Genomic DNA, 24,353 nt, shown 5'->3' on the forward strand with positions numbered 1-24,353 from the left:
TCGAGAAAAGAGGACCAACTCTTGATTAGTGGACAACACATAAAAATAGGGCTAACAAAAACAGGGAACCATTTAACAACGACAACCGGCACGTTATTGACTTACTGATCACCTTTCACCACATACAGACAGAACACACAGAAATACTTTTACTGATCTGAGCCTTTTACCTGCATCTTCAACCTCTTCAAACCCGGTAAAACGCAGCGGAGGTCCACGGCCACGGAGATGCCCGATTTGAAGACAGTGAAGCGGAGGTACCCTGGGGGTGAATTCGCCGATGGCTGTAGAGTCGCTCTAGGCGTGACCTTACAGCTCGATCAGCATCACTCAGGAAACCGTTCCGTTCGACGGGTTACCGCCGGGAGCTCCTCCGGGGCCACGCGACGGCATCGGCAGGCCTCCCCCCAGGGCCTTCGGAGGGGTCGGTCTGGGCGATCCGGAGCCCGCAGACGTCGTAGTCCCGTTGGGGCTTCGGATGGCGGTGACGGTGAGCGAATTTAGGGCCTGCTGCGCCTGATGCTGTTGTTGCATCTGCTGCATCTGCTGCTGGTGGAGATGGTGAGCCTGCAGCATGGCCTGATGATGGTGAGCGGCCGCCGCCGCTGGCGATGGTTTCCCTCCGGACGACCCACCACCGGAAACCGGAGATGTCGTGATCGTGAGCGAGTCCTGCCCGAGCAAGCCCTGGCCGTTGTGGGTGCTCTGGGACAGTTGCTGCATCAGCAGGTTGTAGTGCTTCATCATCAGCGTACTGTCCATCAGGCTGGCGAAGGCCGCCTGCTGCTGGTTCTGGTGGTGCTGGGCTTTCAGCATCTCGTACAGCATGCTGGTGTTCGAGGGCCCGTACGAGCTGGCGGACACCGGCGGTGGCGGTGGCATCAGCATCGGGTGTGCCGCCTTCGAGGTCTGCGGCGTCAGCGTGATGTAGTCGGCACTGTTCGAACCCGACGTAGGTGACGGCTTCGAACCCGACGACGGTGGTGACGTTTTGAGCGGCACCAGCGAGGTGCTGTTGTTGGTGGGCACGATCTTCCGACGCGGTACACTCGACGAACCACCCACCGACTGGCGCCTGACGGCGGTGCTGGTCGTGGTGGTATTTTGTAGGGACGACGACGAGCCGGATGAGGCGGCCAGGATGGCGGCATTCGCGTCCGACTTCATCTGGATGCCGAACATCGGACCCATCGAGGCCATCGACGGCACGTTCGGTGGAGGCGAAGGCTTCGTCTTGTGCAGCGACAGAGCGGGCGTGATCGACTTCTTGGAGATGATCGGTGGAGAGATGGCTTTCGGGTGTGGGAGTGGTGGTGGTGCGCTGGACGCTCCGCCATCAGAGGTCGCCGGTGGCTTCGGCGCACCCGCGAGTCCAGCCACCTTCGGAGGAGGCATCAGACCTTTGGACGAACTGCTGCTGCTCGTGTTGGAGGTAGTGGAAGTGGTCGTGTTGGTGGTGGGGCTGGCGGTAGTGGTCGAAGGGCGGGCTCCCTTCCCTCCCTTCGTGGCCAGATCGCCTTCGGGGTAGCTGGACAACATCACGATGCCGTTGCTAAAGACGGTCGCATTCGGGTGCTTGAAGCGGCTTGTCGTCGTGCTCGGGGCCGAAGTCTTGCCGGCGGGCGAAGGAGAAGCGACGGTAACGACCGTGGACGAAGTGTCCGCTTCCTTTCCCCCATACTTGACCAACAGACCGGAAGACGCCGCGGGCGCCGCCGTATTGCCACCCTTGCCGGAAAGCAGCTTCTTATCGATCGAATCCAGGAACTTTTGCTGGTACCCATCGGGACCTGCCTCGGGTGACTTCCGCGACGATGTGGCCGGTACGCCGGGTGAGACCACTTTGGCGTCGTCCTTCTTTCCCGCAGTGCTGCCGGGTGACAGCTTCATCGCCGTTGGCTGTTGGGGAGGTGTCCGTCGATCGGTCGAGTTCGTCGTCTGGGCCGTCGTCTGGGCCGGCGTAATGGTCACGGCTAGGCCGGAGCTCACCGAAACGGACGCCGTCGTGGATGGGCCCGACGTGGAGAGGGCCACCTCGGTGATGGGGATCTCGGGTAGCTTCACGATCTGGATGTGGTTGTGGGCCGGATCGCTTTCGCGCATCTTCCGAGCGGTTTGCCGGGCGACCTCGTCCTCCTCGGTGGCCAGCGTGATCGACAGCGACGACGGGATGTTGATCTTGGTCAGGAGCGACTGCACGATCGGTTTCTTCTCCGCTGGCAGCTCCCCGGTGGTGCTGTTAGTGGGAGACGTTGTTGTCGTGGTGGTTTCGGGGCTCATCGCCGATGCAGGCCGCTTGCGATCGGTCGCGGGTTTGGGTGCGACAGGTTTAGTCCCTCCATCGCCCAAGTGTGGAGGTGATGGTGAGGACGCGGGAGATGTCGCCGGGGATAGTGACAGCGGCGGCGACACACTGAGCTCACCGCCGCCGGACTTGCGATCGCGATCGCTCAGCAGGTAGTTGCTGTACGCCAGCGGGTTCGCGTACCGGAACTGCTTGGTGGAGATGCTAAAGTTCGGACTGTACTGCGGCGAGTCGGGCGAGTAGCTCGGCGAGTACGACGGGATCGGGGTCCGGGAGCCGGCCGGGGCCGTCTTGCTGTTGAACTGCGCGTAGTTCAGGTAGTTGACCGGCCGTACCTTGTTGTGACCCCCGAGGGCAGACGCCGAGGAGGAGGCACTGGACGATGTGCTGCTACTGGAGGGCTTTGGAGCCGTCCTCGTGGGAACCGCAAAGCCGTCGGTTCGGAGCTGGGCTGGCTTCGGGGCGTCGGCCGGTGGGCCGTACACCTTCACGTTCTTCTTGATGTCCTCCGGGCGCAGCTTGCTGATCTCGGTGTCGCGTGCCGGCGGATTGATGTTGATCGAGGGGTTGTTCTGAGCGCGTTTCAACTCTAGCGGCTTCGGTTTGACACCTGCACTCGGTGGCCCCTTGGGTGTGTTGTTGGTGGAGGTTGCATTCGAGGTCGGCAGCTTGGTTGGCATCGTGGGTCGTCTCTGCGGGATCACCAACGGTTGCTTCATCAGACCTTCGTCGGCGACCGGGGCCTTCTCCTTCCGGGGATACTCAACCGGATCGGGCTTCAGCGGAATGGGTGCCGGGATTACGATCTGCTGCGTGGGCTTCACGGCCGGAATATTACTGGCGCACACGATCGGTGGTGACGGTGGCGCCGGAGGAGGCATCATCGGGGTCCGGAACATGAACGTGCTGCGTGGAGGCTTCGGTGCGGGGGCTGAAATCTTCGCTTTCTTCGGCGCCGCCGACCGGAAATCGTCCCCGGTGATCGGTGGCGAAATGGATGGTGGACGCCCCGCCGGTGGGGCGGTGGTCGGTTTGAAGTAGCTCATCGACAGCATGCAACCGCGCGGGGAGTTGATGTTTTCCGCGACCGTTTTCTCCACGAGCGCCTTCACTTCTTCGTCCGAGAGCTTGGGTTTCTTCGGCCCCGGTCGCTGCGCACAGTCCTTTGGTTTGCGCTTCAAGGAGGTTGTTGGGGAGGCCGGCGTAGTGGTCCCGTTCGTGGCCACCGCTTTCACCGATGGCAGCGACTTCGACGGAGGAGAGCTGCCGCCCGCTTTCGGCGTGGCATCGGTCCGTGCTGCGGAAACCCGACTGCCGCCATTCGATTCGCGGGGCTTTTCGTCGCCGTCGCCGTCCGGCCGGGTATTGATTGGTGTGAGGTTGAACTCGTTCAAGAACTGCGACTTGGCGTCCTGGAACTTGTTGACCACCTCCGGCGGGGACGGTGGCAACGGTGGGAGCGGTGGCGGCGGTGATGGCGTCTTGGACTTTACGTCCTTCGGGCTCATACCGAACTTGAGTGTCGAGGTGGCCATGTCCGGGGTGCGCTGGTCGATCTTTAGCACGATCGGGTGGTGGTACTTTGGCGATTTCAGCTTTTTGCCTGCGGAGGACCCAGAGGACAGTGGGAAGTTCTTGGATGCCTTCTTGCCCTCGTCGGCCGCCACCGTTTCGGCGAAGCAGCCCAGACTGAGCTGCTCCACCTTGTACGGTGGGCTCGACTTTCGGCCACCCTTGCCTTCTTTGCCACCCGCCGGACCCGCCGGGTACTTGATCTTGCCGATCTTCATCTTCAGCTCCGAACCGTTACCACAAGACGAGGAGGACGCCGCAGAAGGAGATGAGGAACCGCCGCCGTTGTCGGACTTCTTTCGCTTCACTTTCTCCGGCTTGTCCGGCCGGGCGACCGGTATGTCCGCCTGCGGACTCTGCAGAATGCTGATGTACTTGTTCTTGTTCAGCTCGATCTTCAGCTTGATCGCTTCATTCTTTCGCGCCACCATCGGGGTGCCCGACGTGCTGGTCGACCCATTCGTGGGCTCAGCAGCTCCGCCCAGCTTTCTACTCGGATCCGGTGTACCCGGTCGCTGCTGGTTCGTCGACAGCGTAGGCTTGACAGTGGGTGGCTGCTGTTGATCGGCGGACCCAGCACCATTCGGGAGCTCACTTCGGCGTCGCTGCGCGGACTTGACACCGACGCCGTGGCTTGGCACGGCAGGTGCAGTATCCGTGGTGAGTGGAGCCGTCACCGCCCCACGCTGCTGATGATGTGAGATGTTCTCCTTGTCATCCTCGTCGTCGTCCTTGGACACCACCGTCTCGCTGCTGCTACTGTCACCGCCACTAGCGACGCTCGGCCGCCGGTGGAACGGAATGTCCGTCAGCTCGACCGGATACACTTCCGTGGTCCGGATGCGATAGAAGTACTTCATCGGGGCATCCTAATGCGGGGTGAGAAGGATTGACGAAGGGATCGGCATGTAAGTTATCGGGGGTTATCCAGTGCATCCAGAAGGTCCACTCCGAAGTCCGGGCATGGAGCGACTGACTTACCCGCTTCCAGGTGTAGATGTACGCCACGTCCATCAGCGTGTAGTAGTCGGGCAGGATGATCGTCTTCACCTTGTACATGATCTCCACGCAGAACTGGCGCTCCGAGATGCCGTACTTGAAGACGATGAACTTCTTCAGGTGCGCCACGGAGAAAAGTGCCGGACAGAGCAGGTACTTCGGTGTCAGTAGCTCCTCGTTGTCCTGAGCCAGCTCCCTGCAAAGAAATAACCGAGAAGATGGGAAGATGTTTGATTAAAAGATTGCCGCTAATTGTTTATTGTACTCCTAAAGCCACCTTGTCCCAAATCCCTACGCGAGCTGGCTTTCATTTTTTTAATGAAGATTTAAAAGACACGACAATAATCGAACTGGGGGAAAATCGGTCACCCTCTTGGGTGGCCGAAGAAAGTCTCCCACACAGACACAGAACACAAACGGGTCACTAATGATGGTGGCACACACCGGAAAGCCGGAAGCAGGCGGCTGCTACCCTCGCAGAGCCTGGATATAAATTATCGTTGGCAATAATTTTCGCGTTTTCCAACCATTTTCCCCACCCTGGAGATGGAGAGACGCCCTCGAGAAGACGCTCGAGAACTCCGGGACCAATTCACACGTACTAAAGTGATTCCAGCGCCACGCTCCCGGCATCGGGAGAGCGAAATTGTCGGTCGAATTTTGGTCGTCCTTCCAGGTCGAGCCGGGTCGGTGTGATCCGACTTCGAAATAAATAGAAGAGGACTGTTGGTGGAGGTGAGTCCTTCCTAATAGTTATTGTCGATCCAAAACAGTCCCGGCTCCGTCTGCCGGCTCTCTCGCTCTCTCCCCGGATCGGGTGATTCATTGGTATTTACCGAACGTGGAGAGGAAACTCAAATTAAGCGAAAATAGCGTGTTGAAGACACGTCCACGTCTAGCGGTGCCGACCCTAGACGCCCAAGAAAACCGCCGCCGGAACGAGTAGAGTACCGTAACACAGCCCGGTAACAACACCCATACACACAACTGGCCATTGGTTCCCTTTGCACCAGGAAGCACCAGGGAGCTCAAGCACATTAACTCCCGGGCGCGTGTTTCCGTGTTCACGAACCCTTGTGCCGGGACCGGGGTGGTATCCTGAACCGAGCGAGAACCGTTTTTTCTTCTAAAATATATCGATTGTCGGAACATGATGGAAGAACGCGATACACCTTAGCCCCCGAAATAAGCTTTGGGCTCCCGAATCTCCATCCTTCTTTTGCCGATCACATTCAGCTCAATTGCAATCAAAATAATCAAGAAACAAAAAAAAGGTCCCCAACCTGGAGAGGAGATTCCCATTCACGCGCGCGTTTCTCATGAATTATTCGACGAGTTTTTGTTTTCCTCCCAGATTCGCAGCACACGTCATGCTGTCTCTCTGGAGCGTCCTCGACGGGGAATCTTCAGGAGACACTTTTCACAGGCAACAGCCGAATCAACGCGCGCCATGGAATGATCGATGTGCTCATTTTCTATTCTAATTGGACGTTAATTTTTCGCTTCTTACTTAGCAATTACAATTCTTTGTTTGGTTTGTTGATGTTGAGCGACATTTAGCGGCTCTTAGCGGCTTCAGTATATCTTTCCTTTCGATTTTACTTTTGCGTTGATGAAGACTTCTTTATCATTTTCAGATTTGTTTCTAAGACTTTTCTAAAGTTCATTCACGATTCGTTTTGGTGCATTCCCTCACGGCTGAGTTTCATTTGTGTTTTGCTTAGCATAACCAGTGAGTTAGTAAATAGTTTCTTAAACATTTCGTTTGTTAACTGGCCTTTCTTGAAGTGCAAACACTTTTTTGCCAAAAATAAAATTGATTCAATTGCCCCAAACGCCGATTTGACAACAATGACGACGCTCAAAAGCAAACAATTATTCCCGAGACGGTTGCACTCCGAAGCGAATCCTCGCGTCCACGCCAACCGTTCCGAGAGGGAATCAGGACATAGGACATCAGCGCTTTTCGCGGAACATAGGACGACGACGCCCGGCAACAAAATTAATGAGATGGAAATTGATTCGCAAGCTGTTGGGATGCAGCACGGTGGAGAGCGCAACCTCGTGATCCCTGGGCGAGGTGAAGGATTCATCGATGGCCGCGCCCCACACACCATCATCGCATGACCCCGAGGAGAAGAATGTCTCGAAACTACGATAGAAAAACGCAGAAAAAGAGAGGCACTTACTTTTCGGCGTACTCCAGCGATAGCGATATCTTCTCGTTCGGGCCGAAGATAAGATGCTCCGTGTCATCGCCGCGCTGCTCCGGTGTCGCGATGGCGGCCATTTCCGGGTGCAGCCGGTAGAAGGCGCGCCGCCGCCGCAGCTCGTTCTCGTACAGCCCCGGAACCAATTTGTACACGATCGCCTGAAGGGTTGCATCCGGTCTGGAACGAACGAAATGAGGGAAGGAGAACGTTAGTGAGTGAGTGAAAAAAACTAAGGAACGACCAAATTAGGACAGGCGGTGGTGAGAAGCGAAAACGGAGACTCAAGAAATCTCAGTGCCACCAATGCGCCCTGCAGTGACACGCGGGTGACGATGATGATAAGGATGATGGCTGACGGCGACGATGACGGTGTACCTTCCTATCAGGGGCCGGGGACCAGATCTTTAATAATAAGACCCCCCCAGGGCCTGGCGAGGCGCACAAATCTGAGCCAAAACCGGGGGCGACTTGCGGAACAGATTTAACCAACCAAAACCCACCACCGTCCTCCTACTGTACGAGGGGAAAAGAGAGAGATAGAAAATGAGAGGTGGTGGCAAGCCACTAGTGCGCCTCGGGGGGGCTGCCATCGAGAGTTTTTGGGACGGAACGAAATTAAGAAGTTTTGGCCCCAACCGAACACACAGAGAGACATCCAGAGAAGGTGCCGAGATGGGCTCCTCTCTTTATCGGTCTGCAACAGCAACCGGCCCCCGCCGTCTGCTGCGGAATTCTATGCAACCACCCACCACAACTGGGCGGCTTTGCGAAAGCCAAGGAAACTAATTACAGTATGGAATAATGAGACTGTGGGGAATATTAAAAACCTTCCCCACAATTCGCTCTCTCTCTCTCTCTCTCTCTCTCGTTCTGTCGGGTTTGGGTGCGATGCTCGACGCCCGAAAATTGCGCCACATTAAAACAGACCTCATAAACTACGGGGTTTCATGTCTTGTTGGCAAACTTTTTGACAAATTAAATATCTGGCACCGGTCTGTCTATATTTCGAGCACGGAAAGAGATTCGCCGGCCGGAATTCTTGCAAGAAGCCTTTCTTTGCCAATCCATTTTGGTGATTTTTTGCTCTTAATTGGACAGCATACTCAACATATTCGTACAGGTTTGTTTTACTGGCCGGCCATGAGTTCGTGTTCCTCTATTGCTACACCACTCGAAAGGAAGCCTTTCATGCACGAAACAGATTTATTATCACAATAACAATGAATGAAACTATTGTTACGATTGAGTGAAACTATTATTCATCAATTTATTATGCATTAGGACGAGAGGACTTTGTGTTGCGTTCCTCGCACGTGTTACTCTGCTTTAATTAGTTAGAGTGCCTCCGCCAGCCATGTTTAAGACGGTACTCGAGTTCTCGCCCGAGTTAGAATAATATATTGGTCAAATAAAACTGGTTCAGAGTACTTAATCGTTCTACTATTTATGTTGGGCCATATGTTGTTAAAATTATCAAACGCATAAAATGAACTGCCTGATGGCTGAAGCCGAGCATCTGCAAGAATTTCAAAGGATTCGATAATGGTTGTTGGGAAAAATCAACATTTCATTTTTGTGAGACCCAAATAGCCACTCAAATGGGATTCGTCTGATCTTTTCGATATTCCAACAAGGTCAGTAAGATATTGGGACTGTCAATCGATTATTTTGAAGCACCAATTCTTGAATTTTTGATTGACGTGTAGCTCATCGGTTGATGTTGACGGTGTTGTCCTCCTGGCTCATTGCACATTTTGTACCATTTATAAACGTTGGTTTTCGATAGAGCACAGACTGTAATTCGGAGTGAAAATTATGCACCGAAAAACGCTGCAAAACTGAACTCCATTTGTCTACAATTAACGGCCGCTGAATTAAAAATTTCACTTCACTGTAATGTATGCAAATGTGTGTTCGAAAAGAAACCACTATCCTCTCTATCAGAGGCTTTCCATGTTCCACAGGACACTATCGTCGTCATCACCATCACTCGACGGCGCAAATGGGGCGTCCCTTCGGAGCATCCGAGAGCCTCCAGACAACGTGTTGAATGCTCCCAACGTGGCGTGGCGTTACTGGCGGGACACACTAACCACCGAAGCGTCCAACTACCACCCTCCGGGCGCCCAACTATCTCCCGGTGGCGCGCATAAGAACACAATAAATCAGCAGTAAGCCACACACAGCACCGGGACAGCGAGGGTGACGTGCCGTCCACCACACCCACACATACGCGGCTGCCAGAAGGTTCCGCTCCGCGAGTGGCCGCACACCACCGTGAAGTATGTTGCCGAATGTTCAATTAAAAATTCATCCACGCAGCGCACCATCATAACGCGCGCGCGGCCCATCAGTCACACAACCCACTCTCTGCCTGGCTGGCTCGCTGCTCTGGAGTCCTGGCCGTGGCACCGGGATGACGCATCACACGGCCAGACACACGCGTAGCCCGACCGACCCACCGACCGAGCGTAACTCATCCATCATCATCGTCCTTTTTTCTTCATTCCCCATTTTTCCATCATTTCCACCATTATCGCGCCACACGACACGGTGCGGCAAGGACAAAGCCTTTTCGGCTCTTCAGGTTTTTCGCGTTTTGATTTTTAAAACATTTCCTCCAAAATGATCGATAAGTGCAGAGAGTCCTGTTTCGATTCGTCGTCGTCGACGCGCCGTGGCTTTATAGTAACAGCGACAGCGAGTGTCCTGACCCGATACGCCGATGATGATGGGCGCGATGATGATGGGCACGATGATGACGATGCTGATGGTTCCTTGCCCTCTCGCTGCGACTTTTTTGTTGTTGCTCCCTTTTTAATCTTCGCTCCCCGGAGGCGGTGGCGAGTGACGCGCGAGTGTCCTCCTCCTGTCAGAAGGGATTGCTTCAAAGCGGATGGTTTCCTGAGACCATCGCGCGCCCACCTTACACTCGGAAACGGGAGAGTCACATCCAATTATGATCGTGTCCTGACGCGCATCGTTGCCCCCGGGCCGTTCTACTAGTGTTTCAGCGGCCAGGACATCCTGCCCAGCCAGCTAGCCAGGTGGGATTCTCTGGTCTGCTGCACCGTGTGTTGCCCCTTTTCTCTGATGTTCCACCAGGGCACACAAAAAGCAACAAACAAACAAAAAAAAACCGGTCCAACCGGGTTGGATCCTTCGAGCGCGTCCTTTTTCGGGCTCCATTTGAAATTTATGGGCACAATGCGCGCGACTCGACTCCGGTCCAGTTGTCGACGTCGACGGTTTTACTCTCAACTTAGTGCTCGAGGACAACCGTTCGGGGAAAAAATAACGCCACCGTGGAACGGAGACACTGTGATAACAACAATAGAGAAGCAGGCGGACGTGGTGTGTGAACGGTGACTCAATAAAGGCGCCTCTCGCTCGTCGTGGTGGTGACTCGACGACGACGATGATGGGAAAAGATAAAGACGGCTGCTGACTCTCGACAGACAGAACCGGTGCTACTGACTTTCCACGCTATGCTGTCCGCCGCCGCCACACACCGAAGGAAGCGGCATAAATCCTGTGCCCCGTGCTCTCTCCCTGCGCCAGACGACGACACACACCCCGGAGGACGACGCGGTTCGGTTTTTAAATGTTAATTATAGGAAGAAGAAAAAACCAACAGCAGGGAGAACCGGTAGCCAACGAGAAAATTGCAGAACCAGAGAACCGGCCACCGAACAAGGGTACTGCGCGCGAAATGGCGCTTTTGGTGGAAAATATTAATCTACGGGCTACGGCCACGAACGGCCGTCCAGGACTCGCCGGGCCGGGCCATAATGCAACGTCGTCCCCGACAATTAGCGCCGTCGAGAAACGTACCCATTCTGGAGCCCAGACCCGTGAAAAGCGCAACAATATTTATACTTTCTAAACGTTCGAAAACAGTGGTAATTGGTTTTGGAGAAACGGAACCAAGAGACAAATGGCGTCGGGTGCGCTTTTGAGGAGTAGCATTTACATCTCAAATGAGCTCTCCGTACCGTGACCGGTCGTGATACGAAAACGAGCTTACCGATGTCTCTGCATGCACCATCTTTGTTACTATTAAAAAGGGACACAACACCCATCAGTAAAAGATACTCAACGCAAATAATAGTTCAAAAACATGAATTGAAGAACGCGCTGAAATTGTTCAGCTGTACGTTCAAAATAACCTCCCAATGGTCATCATTTTCGTGAAATGAAGGAGTAAATAAATAAAATATTCGGTTGTATGCTACAGAAAAACCTCAACTAATTTAACACCAAACAACAAAGCTCTTTACAACCAAAACTCTTTTTTACAGTCAGCGTTGTCAACCCATTCGAAATCCAAGGTTGAAGCCAAGGACCTTAGCTGGCCCTCAAGAACATTATTCGCCTCTTGGCGAATTGCCGTCATATACGTCGAAACATTGGCCAAAGCGATGGAAAACATCAAAAACTGGATACATTTGTTTACCAAGGCCAGAGGTGGCCATTTGGGCGATGTCATTGAAAATATGTGATTATAACTAATCTCCTTGGACCATAACAAATAAGATGTTTCAAATTAACAACAAAAATACAATTCTGTAATTATTGTGGCTTTTAAAGAAAGAAATGCTTGCATTGACGATGCAAAGATGAATGAGAGAATAATTCGATTGATTGAATTTAGTTTTCTAAAAGTTCTGCAAATATTTGGCTCTAATTTTATTTTTTTGAGGACACACTTCAGTCATAAACATTGTCATAAAATGGCAAACAACACCAATTCTATATAGTTCTATCACTTTTCGCATTACAATTTGAGCAACACTAACTGCAACAACCTGGTTTGTAGGTTTATAGATAGGATAGGGGTCGTTCGAATCGAAATCCATTTATTTGATTCCACAAACTTACTTTCTGTAAGCAATTCCTATTCCGTTCGATCTATCAAACATTCAGATTCGTGCCTCATAAAGACGACCCCCTCATAGGAACTCTGCCAGCCAATACGCAATCTCGACGACTGTTACATTTCTCATACAGTTCCGGGCAGTTCCTCCCAAAGTCCGGCCGAAAACTAAAGGCATAAAGCGAGCCTGTCAGACACCCCGAAAAGGGTCTGGGGTTCTCTTTTGAAAACAGTTCCCATCATCCCGTTTTTTTTTCTCCTTTGCATCTTCGCAGTCAGAGGATGACGACAGTTCCTTTACCGATTTCGGACCCATAAATAATCGTTCACCTTTCGATCGGGACACGGCGCGTCGGACGATCGAGGACACTAACTACCCCTGGAAGGGAGAATGCCTCGTTCGCTCTGCAATTTTGGGCGTTGTACATTTTTGCTCGTTTAATTTTGCGAATATTTCTATTTTCTCATACCCTGTCATAAACCCGGGCTTGGGTGGCTTGGGCATTTTCACTTGGCCATCTGCGTCCTTCGCGACACCCTTGACCGCGCCGTAGACTAATTTTTGAAGAACCAACCTCCCCCGGGGTGGTACTGTGCCCTCGTTTACTACTCCTTCTTTTTTAATATCTTGTCCCACTCGCCCGGCGGCGGCCAACAGTCTCTGAAGACGGTTGTCGTCGGCCTCGTCGTGTCCTCGAAAGAAGATTTATTTTATTGCACTTCTTTCCATTTTTCCTTTCCTGTGGCACCGGCCGAAACCGGAGACTGCTGACGAACGATACGCGGAACCAAACGGAGATGGCTCTCGGTGGACGAGGCTCTTGTTTTTGTGCATGTGCTTATTGCCTCCAACACTGGACTCTCTCTCTCTCTCTCTCGCTCAGTGGGTCGTCGCTTGGCCACATCTCGCACACTCCAAAAAAAAACCGTTCTCGAGAGCATATTTTATGCTCGCGTTGTTGCGCGCGCGTCCCCAGCGCCTGGGCCTTTGACCCCACCACCGAGGGAGCGCGTTGGAGGTTGGACTGTGGGGCCACCGGCACCATAAAAAGCAATAATTCCTCCCGAATTCGAGTCACCATTGCGCGTCACAGCCCATCGGCTCGTTGTCGATGTCGTTCGACCCACAATTTATGTTTTATCTTATTTTATTTTATATTTGATTTTTGGCCTCACAGAGAACGGACAGTCGGACGACAGCAGGCCGCAATAGTGGCTTCTTCCCAGCTACGCAAATAGATGAGCCCTATATATGTGCCGGCAGCAGCATCCCACCATAAAACACGCGGCGTGGGGGGAGAATTAAATAAAACGACTCGCGACGCTGCAAACATATGACCCTAAGTCCTCGTCGTCGTCGTCTCTCTCTCTTAACGGGATGCCCAGGGATTGCGAGTTTTATTGATTTCGTTCCCCGTTTTTTTTGCCGGAGAATGTGCAGTTTAATCCGTAATGCAATTGTGCATCGCCATACTGACCAACATACACAGACACAGAGACGGGGGCCAGGCAGGATGATGAAGATTGAGAATGGATCGTGTCTCGTCGCCGATCGAGAGCGGCGGAAAGCAATAGAGCGTGCACCGGACTCCAATTGGACTCCACGCGGGCCCCACCACCCCGTTCGCGCAGTGTTTTATGCTCCGAACCGACCGACGGCGAGACGACGACGACGATGAGATGAGGTTCGGTTCATTTTTGTTCTGTTCCGTTCCACTCCCGTCCGTCCCGGAGTGCCGTTTCTTCTTGTTTTTGTTTCGCTGTTTTCCTATGTTTCATGTTGTTTGACCGCTGCGCGCCACCGTGTGCCGGCTCGGCCGGCCACCGAGCGAACACAATCCGGATTTTCGATCCACTCGAGCGACACATAAAGCGATCGGTTCCCCCTTCATCGAAACCGAGGAGAGGCGAGAATGAGATTGGGTCGAAAAGCGGGATGGTGGCCCCGGGAGTCGTATTGCGGTGCAATTGAAACATGATTATGCTCTCTCCGGAGCCACTGATGGTGCTCCGACGCGGCCGTCGCCGCTACTGTGCCGGGATCCGCGCGCGGTGCGAATGGCCGCTTCTCGATTGCCTCCGGTGTGGGGGCCTCACACTCCCGTGGACGCCACGGGGATGTGGTGGGTGCACAGAGACAGAGAGAGCATAAAACATCGGCACCGCTGGCCGGCCGACCGGTCGGTCTGACGGCCACGGACCGACCCGAACCGATGATCGGCGGCGGCGAGCTCATTCGATGTTGTTTTTTGTTTAATTTTTTGCTTCCTCTTTTTTGCTCCGAAAAAGCGTCCTTTTTTGTCGACCCCCGAACGACGACGACGACCACTCCCCGAGCCTGGGGGTGCAGCAGCATCCGATCCGGATGGATGTGCGATTTCCGATGCGATTAAAACGGGGGTTCCCCGTTTGTTTTGGTGTGGTGTTCCGGATCCCGGGACGCGGATCCGACAGGCAGCACACTTTACTGTGGCACGCACTGTGGTGGTGGCCCGAGAAGAAGAAATTAACAAAAATAAAATCGCGAATTGCGTTGATGGCCAAAAATAGAGCACACACAGGCGGGCGGCGCGCCCAGGCCGGAAAACACGTGGAAATGTTCATCAAACACTGGCGGGACGGACGGCGCGCAACAAGAGACAGAGTGCGAGCGCCGGGCTAAAGTCAAAGTTTCACGCGGACATAACAACACGCGCAAAACGCGCAACAAAACTGCGATTGGAATGAAAAATCAGTGTGTTTTTGTGACTATTTATTTGGCCAGTGCGCGGCACACCATATGAGAGGGAATATTTCAGCGCGACATTAATAATAGAAGGCGATGCGTTTGAACGCATGACTGTTTCATTATGATTATGTTCCGGTTCCCGGTTTTTTTGCTTTTCTGGTTGTTGCTGTTGTTGCGCTGGGTCCCGTAATAAAATATAACGTTTCGTTTGAGAAAGAGGAAACAAATTGGTCCCAGTGCGAACGAACAGTGCGGCAGGGACGGTACCGAGACCGAAGCTGGTAGCTTCAGTTTTGCATCGTTCAAAGCTTTTGCTCATGTAAACCTTTTTAAAGTTTCATCGGTTAGGAATTTGCATGATTTTCAAAATTTGTTTAGGCCGAAGCCCCATTTTATAGCTCTCTGTCACGGTTCAGTTGGCATTGTGATTGACAGAAGACCTATCCATTTGACAGAAGGTCTCTGGATCAACTGACAGAAGGCGAACTGTCAACAGCGGCAGAAGGGAGACGGAGCCCACGTGGCTAGGTGAAAAAGGATATTACACGGAAACATAATGAATTACAAGAATGAAGAAGCTTTAGCTTTAATGTATCCGATTCGTTGTTTATTATTTATTTTTGAATATATTTAGAAGACCCCTTGAGTTATTATAAACTTTGAATCACACATTAAAAACCGATGTCGGCACTCGTTGATGGAACAAAAATGCATCGATTGCGCGGTACATTTTTGCCGCACTGTTACAACACAAGGACCAAGGGCACGAACAAACGGAAACGGAACGGTTTCCGTGGCCGGGTGTTCGGATTTCGGAAGTTTGCGTTTCAATCAGCAAAATGCAACTGAAAATCACCTCAACGGGAAATGGAAGGAAGCCCCAAAACGAAAACAAAATGCTAATAAAAGCCTCTCGAGGGGTGGCTTATGTTTTCGAGATGATTAATGCCGTAGACGAGTATTCACAACGGAACAACGGAGCGGCCCGTCAATCAATACTGCTGCTGAGTGGTTCTGGACCCGTGGGCACACAAACACACTAATAAACAGACAATAAATCCCCGATGGGAGGCATGCAAATGAGTGCGCGTCCCCGAGACTAGAGAAAACGAAGTGTCAACATAATCTTTCTCGAAGGTTGCTCGCGCGCGCATCTGTTGAGGGGACCTCAAACTAGAGCAAGAAATCCTCGAAGATGGGAGATTTGTGGCCCTTACACGCGTGTGTATGTGTTAGGAACCGAACAGAATTATATCGCTCCGGGAATTGAAAGAAACCAGGGGCTCGATCTGATAAGTTCCCGCCGGTCTTTTCTCCGCGCTCCGCACAAACAGGAAGCAAACGGCGGTGCCACAATCGCGTCATCGCCGTCTGAAGGCGGCAAAAGCATCGACGGACGAAAGCAGCGCGCGCAAGGAATATGTTTCAGTTGGGCTATGCGAAGTTCGGACCCAAACAAAACAACCACCAACACACACTCGGAGTGCTGGTAGTGGCCGTACACATACACTCGCTCGGGTCTACATCGCTTACGCGCGAACGTCTTGCGTTAAACGGGTTGCGCCTCGCCTGCCGTGAGAGCGAGAGAGAAGTTCTTCCTTATTCGCTTTCCCTCTTCCTTTCGTTTGTTCAGCAGGAACCATCGTAGCAGGCCCTTCTTGCTGTTCCTTTCTCATGCTCTCTCACCAACTCACTCTCTCACTCTCACTCTTTTGCTCGTTTGCTCTCACGATCGACTGATTGCTGCTACCGAAAGGCTACGGCCATCGAATGAGTAATGCACGTCACGATCGCGTCGCCACGATCCTATTATGGCCATTGGCATATAGCATACACGCATACAGGCAGGCACGCAGGCGGAGTGCACCGGGATGCACGTGTATGTGGGTTGGGCGATAAGCGGCGCGACTGATGAGATGCTGCGCGAAAGCCACAAACAGTGCAACGTCAAATGCATTCCTCTTTATCAGAGATCGTGATCTCCAGCGTCGTGGTTGAGCGTCCATAAAATGCACGAAATAGAGAAAACGTAGCCCATGGTTTGAAAATCGGTTGAACGTATTTCAAAACTTCTAAAGATTCAAATGCAAACTCATAGAATGTCCTTAAAATAACGCCACGCATCCCGAGTTCTTCGTAGTGTGCGTGTTATATTTATTGTCCTCGAAATGTTAGTGTGCGTGAGTGCGGTGGTGGCAGTTTGCACCCCTTCCGGAACACCCCACCACGTCACTCTTCCACTTCCTGTCGACCAATAATGTTGGCCGACTCTTCTCCTTTGATTAAACCATTATTGCCTTCTTCGGTATCAATTGACCATTTGGAACGGAACAAAATCATTAAAACAATAATAATGTTCCGAGCGACCACATTATCACACACACATACACACAGGGATTGCAGTACACCAGAGCGAGGCCATCCCTGTCGAAGGACCCACGCTTGTTGAGGCCACTGGAACTATTTGCAGAACTGTGTGTGACACACCGAAATGCTGCATCTCACTCGCATTCTCACTCTCACTCTCTCTCTCTCCCTCTCTCTCTCTCTCTCTCTCCCTCTCTCTCTTTCTCCCTCTCTCTTTCTGAGGCCCCTGTGGTCCTGGTGTGTGCGTCTCCGCTGACGCTGACTGGTGGTGGCCCCAGGTTTTTGTTGTGTGCAATCTATTTACGATGAGGAATCCTGTTTTTGACAGCTTTTTCCGTTTTTGTTCGGCTCGAAAATCCGCCGGTCGCCATCATACCCCGGGTGTGTCTGTCCGGGAAGCCGCCACTACCCAGCACAGTGTCCCCACCATTCGGTTCTTCCCCTCGTTGGCAAAAATGCGCTTCTTTCGATTGCAAGCCCAACCCAACCCAAGCACAGCGCCGTGCGGCGATCCTTATGCTGGCCGGTCGGCTGGCCGTCGTCGTCGTCCTTTCGGCAAACCGTTGCCCACCGCCAACACAACAATCCACACTGGCCACGGCCAAACTATTATGAGGCCAAAGCGATTATGCCCATCGTCCTTCTCGCACTCCCTGCTCTTCTCTCTAAGTACGGTTAAAAAACGGGCCGGCGGCGGCGGTTATGCTGCGCTCCTTTCCCCAGCAGCGGTTCGGTTTGGGGTGGCGGTTTGTGCGCCTGTGGCCACCAAAAGCGGCACACAGGGATTGGGCACGGTAAAAAAACGCAGAGGGAAGAAAAGTCGAACAACTCCCGAAACCCCAACGACCGGAAACCCGACGGCGAGAAAACAGGAAAAGCGCAGCGACATCGAAATCAGCAAAAGGAACTTTCAGCAAAACGTTGGGGGTGGTTGAGTGGGTGGCGGCGAGTGGAGAACTAAGAACATTCGCACACAAGACTCCGGCGGCGGCGGCGGCGCTGATGGCATGGAACATACTTAACCGAGTACGCGCTGCACTCGCCTCTTATGCTCTCGTTCGCTTGCTGCTTGGCCGCCCCTTCGATAATACCTTCGAGGGCGAGACCACATCGAAACAAACGCGCGCGCACACATGGAGAGCGCCAGAGAAGGGTCACTGCGAGCCGGCAAAGGAAGGAAAAAATAAACACATCTCCTCCTCGACCGGTAAAGGACCGGAGAAGGACCGGAGCAGCACCACACCGCTACCACCACCAACAAGACCATCCATAACCGGCCAAGGAATCGTTCACCATCGACAAGAACGGGGAGATATCCTTCTGTCTCTCTCTCTCTCTCTCTCTCTCTCACTCAGGTTTCTTTGGCAAACCAACCGAAGAGTACAGGCCTAAGCCTCGGTGTGTCTGTGGATGGCACAGAACTCCGGAGCGCACACCAAGAGATATGATCCGCATCCCAACAGGAGAGAGCGAGACAGGATACCAGCACGCGGGTGAGACGCCAAACAAATAGCAAAGGAGCCAAGCCAAAAAGGAAGCAACCGAAAATTGGGCTTGCCGAAAAAAGGATGATGAAGTATGTTCGAAGATATATAAGAAAAATTGTTTTCCTCTCTCCGCGGTTTGCCGAATAAAGGTACCGCTGCCGGTGCTGCACCGGTGTGATGTCCTGTCCTTCGTCCTTGTTGGTCAGGTCGGTCGGCCAAGGCAGCAGCAGCAGCAGCAGCGGATTATTTCGTTGCCCTATTTTTTTGCTGCTCGGAGAGGAACTTCACCGGATTTGACTCTTAACGCCACCGAGACCGATCCAAAACTTTGCACCGTCGAGTCGAACCGGCCAGCACGCGGATCGGCAGAAGGAGCAGTGGCGGCGATGCCGGCCAACGGAATCAAATTTGGTTTCCCCCTGTTACGGCGGCCATATTTTTAGATTAATTTCGCCAACGAATGGAAATACTTTAAATTGCATTTTGAAAAAGTTAATCCCACTCTGGGGGCCAATTTCGCCGCCAGAGTTGATCCCGAGATCCTGGTGTGTGACCCGTGCGCGCTCTCTCTCTCTTTTTCCCTCTTTCTGTAGTTGCGGTCATCCCGTGCCGGGGGAGTAGTTAATCCTTCATCGTTCTGCGTTCTTCCGGCCTGTGGCTCCCTGTCGACGGTGGGATCTCGAAATTGTAATGTAAAAATAATACATAATACAGCTCCATCTGGGTCAATGCATCTTCCGCATTTTAAAAATCTATTCAAGTTCTTTATTAATCATTCTCAATGATTATCAATTGATTTAATTTGTCATGGTTACATTTATTTATTTCGGATTAAGTCTAAGGGTCAGCCGACCTAGTTTACACTAGAATCTTATGCGAAACAAGCACTAGATTACAACCATATAAAAGTTTTTGAAGGTTCCTACTGTCAGAAGACTCATTAGTTCAATAGTAACAACAGTTCATTGGAAAGAGACATGTGCTCAAGTCTTGCAATTGGACTTTAGTGTCTTTCGTTCAACTTGATCAATCTTGCAGACGGCACATTGATTTTTAAATAGTTACCCAACTTCATGATTAAATTTTTTTTACAACGGTTATTGTTTCAAACGATCTCTCCCAATGCGGTCTTGCGATTTATTATCTTTTTACCGAAAGGCGAACAGTTCCAAGCCCTCATGTAATATTTCTCTGCAGTCACCTCAAATGAATATTCAACAGAAGACAAAAAACGTTAAGTAAATGGACCATGCAAAATCCCTGCCCAAACAACAACCAATCCGGGGGTGCCGGATACGGATCTCACTTCTCTCGAGAGACCTAAAACCCGGGTTTACCCACCCTCCCCTGGTGTCCGGTGGTTTACTTGCCACCCAGCATCCGCAAACAGGGTTTGACGCAACGGTACAAATGAATTGTTCCGCACTCAAAGCAGAGCTCAAGTGGCGGGGACAGGGCAATGTTATTAATTGCTGCATACTTTCGCCTGCCTCGAGAATCGCCGCTGAAGGAGAGTCCTGCAAAGAAGGATCTCGGCTTGAGGGTTCTGCGGAAAACATACAATTTTGGTCGACAAATTACGTGCGCCACAGCGGCCCGGATCGAATGAATGCTGAGGCGGGTTTGCTGTTAAAATTAAAATGGCTACACGCCGCCGCTCGAACGGGAAACGGGACGAATTCTTCGTCGTACGTCCGCCGGCACTATTTGAGGAATGTGTCGCTCTCTATCGGAGGATATTCGGGCGAGTTATTAAACAGACCAACCTCCTAACCACCCTTGGTGAGGCACGGCACCAGGGACACCCAGACCGGGGGAAGAGTGGCGCGCGAGCAGTGATATGGGGGTATGTGTTTCCCTTGGCCACATTTTTGCCATGAACCTTTTCCCTATCGATTACGCTTCATCGCACCGCGTCGCCACATCGACGAAATGCAACCGGACACCGGAAGCGGGGGCCGCCGGAGGGCCAGGCAGGCAACAACAACAACATTCATCGTCAGCTGGAAACATCGCCGGAATATTTGCGTTCGTCAATTTGCGGAGCCGGGACTGTGTCCCGGCCCCGCCGTTGGTTGATGAAATATTGGAACGGACGGATATAATACCAACTTTTTCGAATTCCCCACTCCCAGGCACAACGCAGCGCGCGTTCACATTATTAATTCTTAATTAAGTGCTTAACTGGACCAGTTTTTTCCGCTCGTTTCTTGCTCGCCGCGGCGGCGGCAGACCATTCCCGGTCTGGCGCAAATTATGGGGTCCGATTGTGGGAGGATTGAACAATTTAAATCGCAATCGAAATTATATTATTGTCTAATTGAATTGGGGGTCGGTCGGCCGGGTCGGCTTCCAGAGTCCAGAGCGCGCCATCGTGCATTAAATGCTCATCTTCCCAATTATGCGTGGCGCGGGTTAAAGTTTAAGCTCACTGTTGAGCGGCCTGACCAAAATTTGGCGTGCCCCTATGGGTTGGGCTGTGGCTGTGACATTGTCACGCGATGAGGAACGCCGCACAGAAACGAAGACCATAAACTGCGGTCGTTAAAAACGGATCTCCTTCTTACTGTCCTCGACGATTTTTTTTAATCATGTCGGTATTGCGCACCTAGACTTGGACCCGTAGACGACCACACAACATGTGCCACATATGACACGAGAAAGCGAAACGCGAAAAAGCAGCACCCGGCGGCGATCATACGCGGGGTTCCTAAGGAGAGAGCCATTTAAAAGGTGGCCACATCGTGCAGCTCCCTGGCCGCACCAGAAGTGCGACACAATCGATTATGTTGAGGCAGCAAATCGCCAGCAGCAGCACCAGACATCGGTGCGCAGCACACAGCTGTGAAAACGCTGAACTGAGCGCGTTTTGTTTGTTTACCCAGCCCCAGCAGCAGCAGGAGCGGCCCTGCGCGCGTGCCAGAAGGCCACGGCTTCGGTCTCAACCGCGACGCGACGACATCTCACAGACCGACAACAGCGCGCTTTGTTTCGTCGCCGTGTCACGGGTCGTGAGCCATCCCGAATTGGCCCGATTCCTTCTTGTGCTGTGTTTACCCTGTTCGACTCATAACTAGCATGCAGCAACCCTCCTCCGGGATGATAGGCTCGCAGACCGGCGAACTGATATTCCATTTTTAATTGCAAACATTCCATTAGATTATGTAAACAGTGGCCCGTTTGTTCTGCTTTTCGATTCCGTTTCCCATTCGAACGGCTTAACGTTGCGGGGCGCCGTGTGTTGTGCTTTTGATTCGTAACCCACCAAAGGGCTGCAGGTTTTCTGCTAAAAGTGCACTAAAAGTAGCATTAAGGTCAACCAGAGGTGAACCTGCAATAAATGGTTGTCCTTCGCAAGAACCCGTTACATTGTTCGTATATTTTGGTTTTCTAACCAACCAATCAACTGAAATAATCAACTATAAAAACTGGTTCGAGGTGTAAACTAATATGCATCTGTCATCTGTCATCTGTCTTCTGTCAACAGTTTGATCCGCTTAGTTTCGAATGGTCAGAGAAGACGATCAATAACAAAAAAGACACTTACTCTCAATTAAAGGTAAAAATATAATAAATTAGAAGAAAATTATGTTTGTGTTACATCAAAGCAATGAATAAGCCAGAAATGAGAATGAAATGAGGCGTGGCGAAGCTCGCCGGAGCCTACTAGTATTATTCTAAAGCTAGCCAACTTTCGAAATAGTACCGATTTTACACGCGTTCGCGTCACGATTTATCAACCGACGTGGTGGTCAGTCCCCCAAAAAAGACCGGGCACTTGTGGAATAAATCGAATAATGTTTCGTACAAATAAATTAGACGTATCAAAATAAACCGAGCGGGCACCGCAGAGTGTAACGCGTGTGCATGTGTTTACACTCTCATCTCGCGTGCCGATACGAGAATTGATTGAAATAATTACTAATGCGCGCGCGAACTGCCGGCGAACCTCAATTGGGTGTCCCGGCGCAATTTTGGAGCGCAATGTTCAAATGAAATGTTCCAATTTAATCACCAAAACCTTCTCGCCGGAAACAATAATAATAATAATAAGCGTCCCAACCAAATGTGGGGGCGCGTGCGTTATGCTGAAAAGGGGAAAAACAAAAATAAATGCGGAAGGTGAGGTACGCCTCGCTACTCACTTGATGTTGGGCTTCGCTTTGTTGATCATCATTTCGCACTGCGGACAGTACTGTTCGGTGCGCAAGTGTTTCATTATGCAACTGTGGCAGACTGTGCAGTGCGGCAGCAGCAGCAGTTGCAGGGCGCGATCGCATCCATGCGAAGACGGTAACAAATGGACACCGAGAAAGAGAGAGAAAAGATTTGATTAGAGTTTGAAACAAACAGCCCCAAAATCGACGCACTCGAGAGGTTTGGCGATAAAAGGGGGTAAGGAAAAAAACGAACACAGGCGCGCACGCTCATCGAAGTCGAGAGGTGCAATCGCAGTAGCCGTGGGTAAACATTCATAACGCGGCGCGCGCGAGTATCGCTCGCGGCACTTTGCAACAGACGATAGCGCACCTCCCGCACCACCACGACAGCGAGGGTGCTGTCAACGCGGAGGGTGCGTGCGAGTGAGAGAGAGGCATTGCGTCAGCGGGGGATGGAGTACGTCATTATAATTAAGGAACGCCGCTGTGGTGTGAGGCACCCTCCTGCACGCAACGAGTGAGAGCGAGTCGTCGTCGTCATCGTCATCGCCGATGATCGTCATTGTGAAGTCCTCCGCCGTCCTGCCCGACCAGCTGTCACACGGTGTGTCAGTCATCATAGAGTTCAACACAAGGCGACTGCATTTTCGGTGCCCGGTACGCACCAACAAGCACACACTCGCAGGCACACGAACGTAGCACGCTACGGATGCCGGTCCTCTCTGTTGACGCCATCATCGAACCGCGATGACGGCAGGCGACGACGGTGGCGGCTACGGCGATGGGTTAATGTTTAGTTTTGTGGTCTTACTACCCTCACTCTCTCTCCCTCTCTCTCTCCAGCGGCTTGTGATACGCGGTAGGGGTTTTTGTTTTGAACCCCATCGTCTCGTGGCCAGTGTTGTCGGAAATTGCTGCAGGATGTTCGAGGCCTGCCGCAGTGTGAGACGGGGAGGGGGGAGAGGCAGAACATTGTGGCACACAATTTGTCGCCGACACAGCGGTGGCGGTGGTGGTGGTGCGTGTCCTATTTGCCCGTGTCCGCCCCACACCACCTCCCTTCGATTGGTAAACAAAGCAGCAACGAGCGAAGCGTTGTTCGACAGCTTCACTTTGACAGCGCCAAACGTCAACACGGTGCGCGTGCTGGTGTGCGTGTTCGACTCGTCGGAATAGGAAAACGAGGCATTGAGCTGGTGTTTGTGCGCTGGTTACTTACATGAATGTAAACACTCGACGATCGTCGTTGCATCGATCAGGTAACCCTTGCAGAGGTTGCACGTGATGCAAGGGTTAACCAGGCTGAGCGGGGCATGGCTCGGCCGGTACGGCGACAGTGGCCGGGCCAGGAATGGCACCGAGCGCCTCGCGGATGATTGTGTTGATGATTGTGACGTCACTGACGGCGGGACGACGTCCTCGCTGCCGCTGGCCATCGCGCTCGGTGGGGACGGTGGTGGTGTCTCCTGCGTCCCGGTGACCCTGTCGTCCTTCGGGGCCGATGATGGCCGAGCCACGGGATTACTGTTGGCGGTGGTGGTGGCCACCTTCACCGGGGCGGCCTCGCTGGCGAGCTCCGTGCTGGCGGACGGTGACGTCCCCGGTCGGGTGACGTCCTCGTCCGCGTTCGACGGCAACAGTACCAT

At 52.5% G+C, this 24,353-nt stretch overlaps 1 protein-coding gene across 1 annotated transcript; it reads right to left on the reverse strand.

Moving 5' to 3' along the window:
• Positions 1–330: 330 nt before the first annotated feature.
• LOC131215688 (polycomb group protein Psc) lies at positions 331–24,353 on the reverse strand. Its single transcript, XM_058210080.1, has 5 exons — positions 23,927–24,353; positions 22,693–22,783; positions 7,066–7,266; positions 4,859–5,072; positions 331–4,746 (listed from the first exon to the last, which is right to left on the reverse strand). Exons 1-5 carry the CDS (start codon positions 24,351–24,353, stop codon positions 331–333), a joined length of 5,349 nt encoding a protein of 1,782 aa, XP_058066063.1.

Source organism: Anopheles bellator, chromosome 1, assembly GCF_943735745.2.
Source record: "Anopheles bellator chromosome 1, idAnoBellAS_SP24_06.2, whole genome shotgun sequence".
Classification (NCBI taxonomy): domain Eukaryota; kingdom Metazoa; phylum Arthropoda; class Insecta; order Diptera; family Culicidae; genus Anopheles; species Anopheles bellator.

Excerpts from the sequence above, each read along its gene's own strand:
- LOC131215688 (XM_058210080.1), bottom strand. The coding sequence starts at position 24,353 with ATGGTACTGTTGCCGTCGAACGCGGACGAGGACGTCACCCGACCGGGG. Across the intron at positions 5,073-7,065 it reads TCGCTGGAGTACGCCGAAAA|GGAGCTGGCTCAGGACAACG; the intron begins GTAAGTGCCTCT and ends ATTTCTTTGCAG. Across the intron at positions 4,747-4,858 it reads ACATCTACACCTGGAAGCGG|GATGCCCCGATGAAGTACTT; the intron begins GTAAGTCAGTCG and ends ACCCCGCATTAG.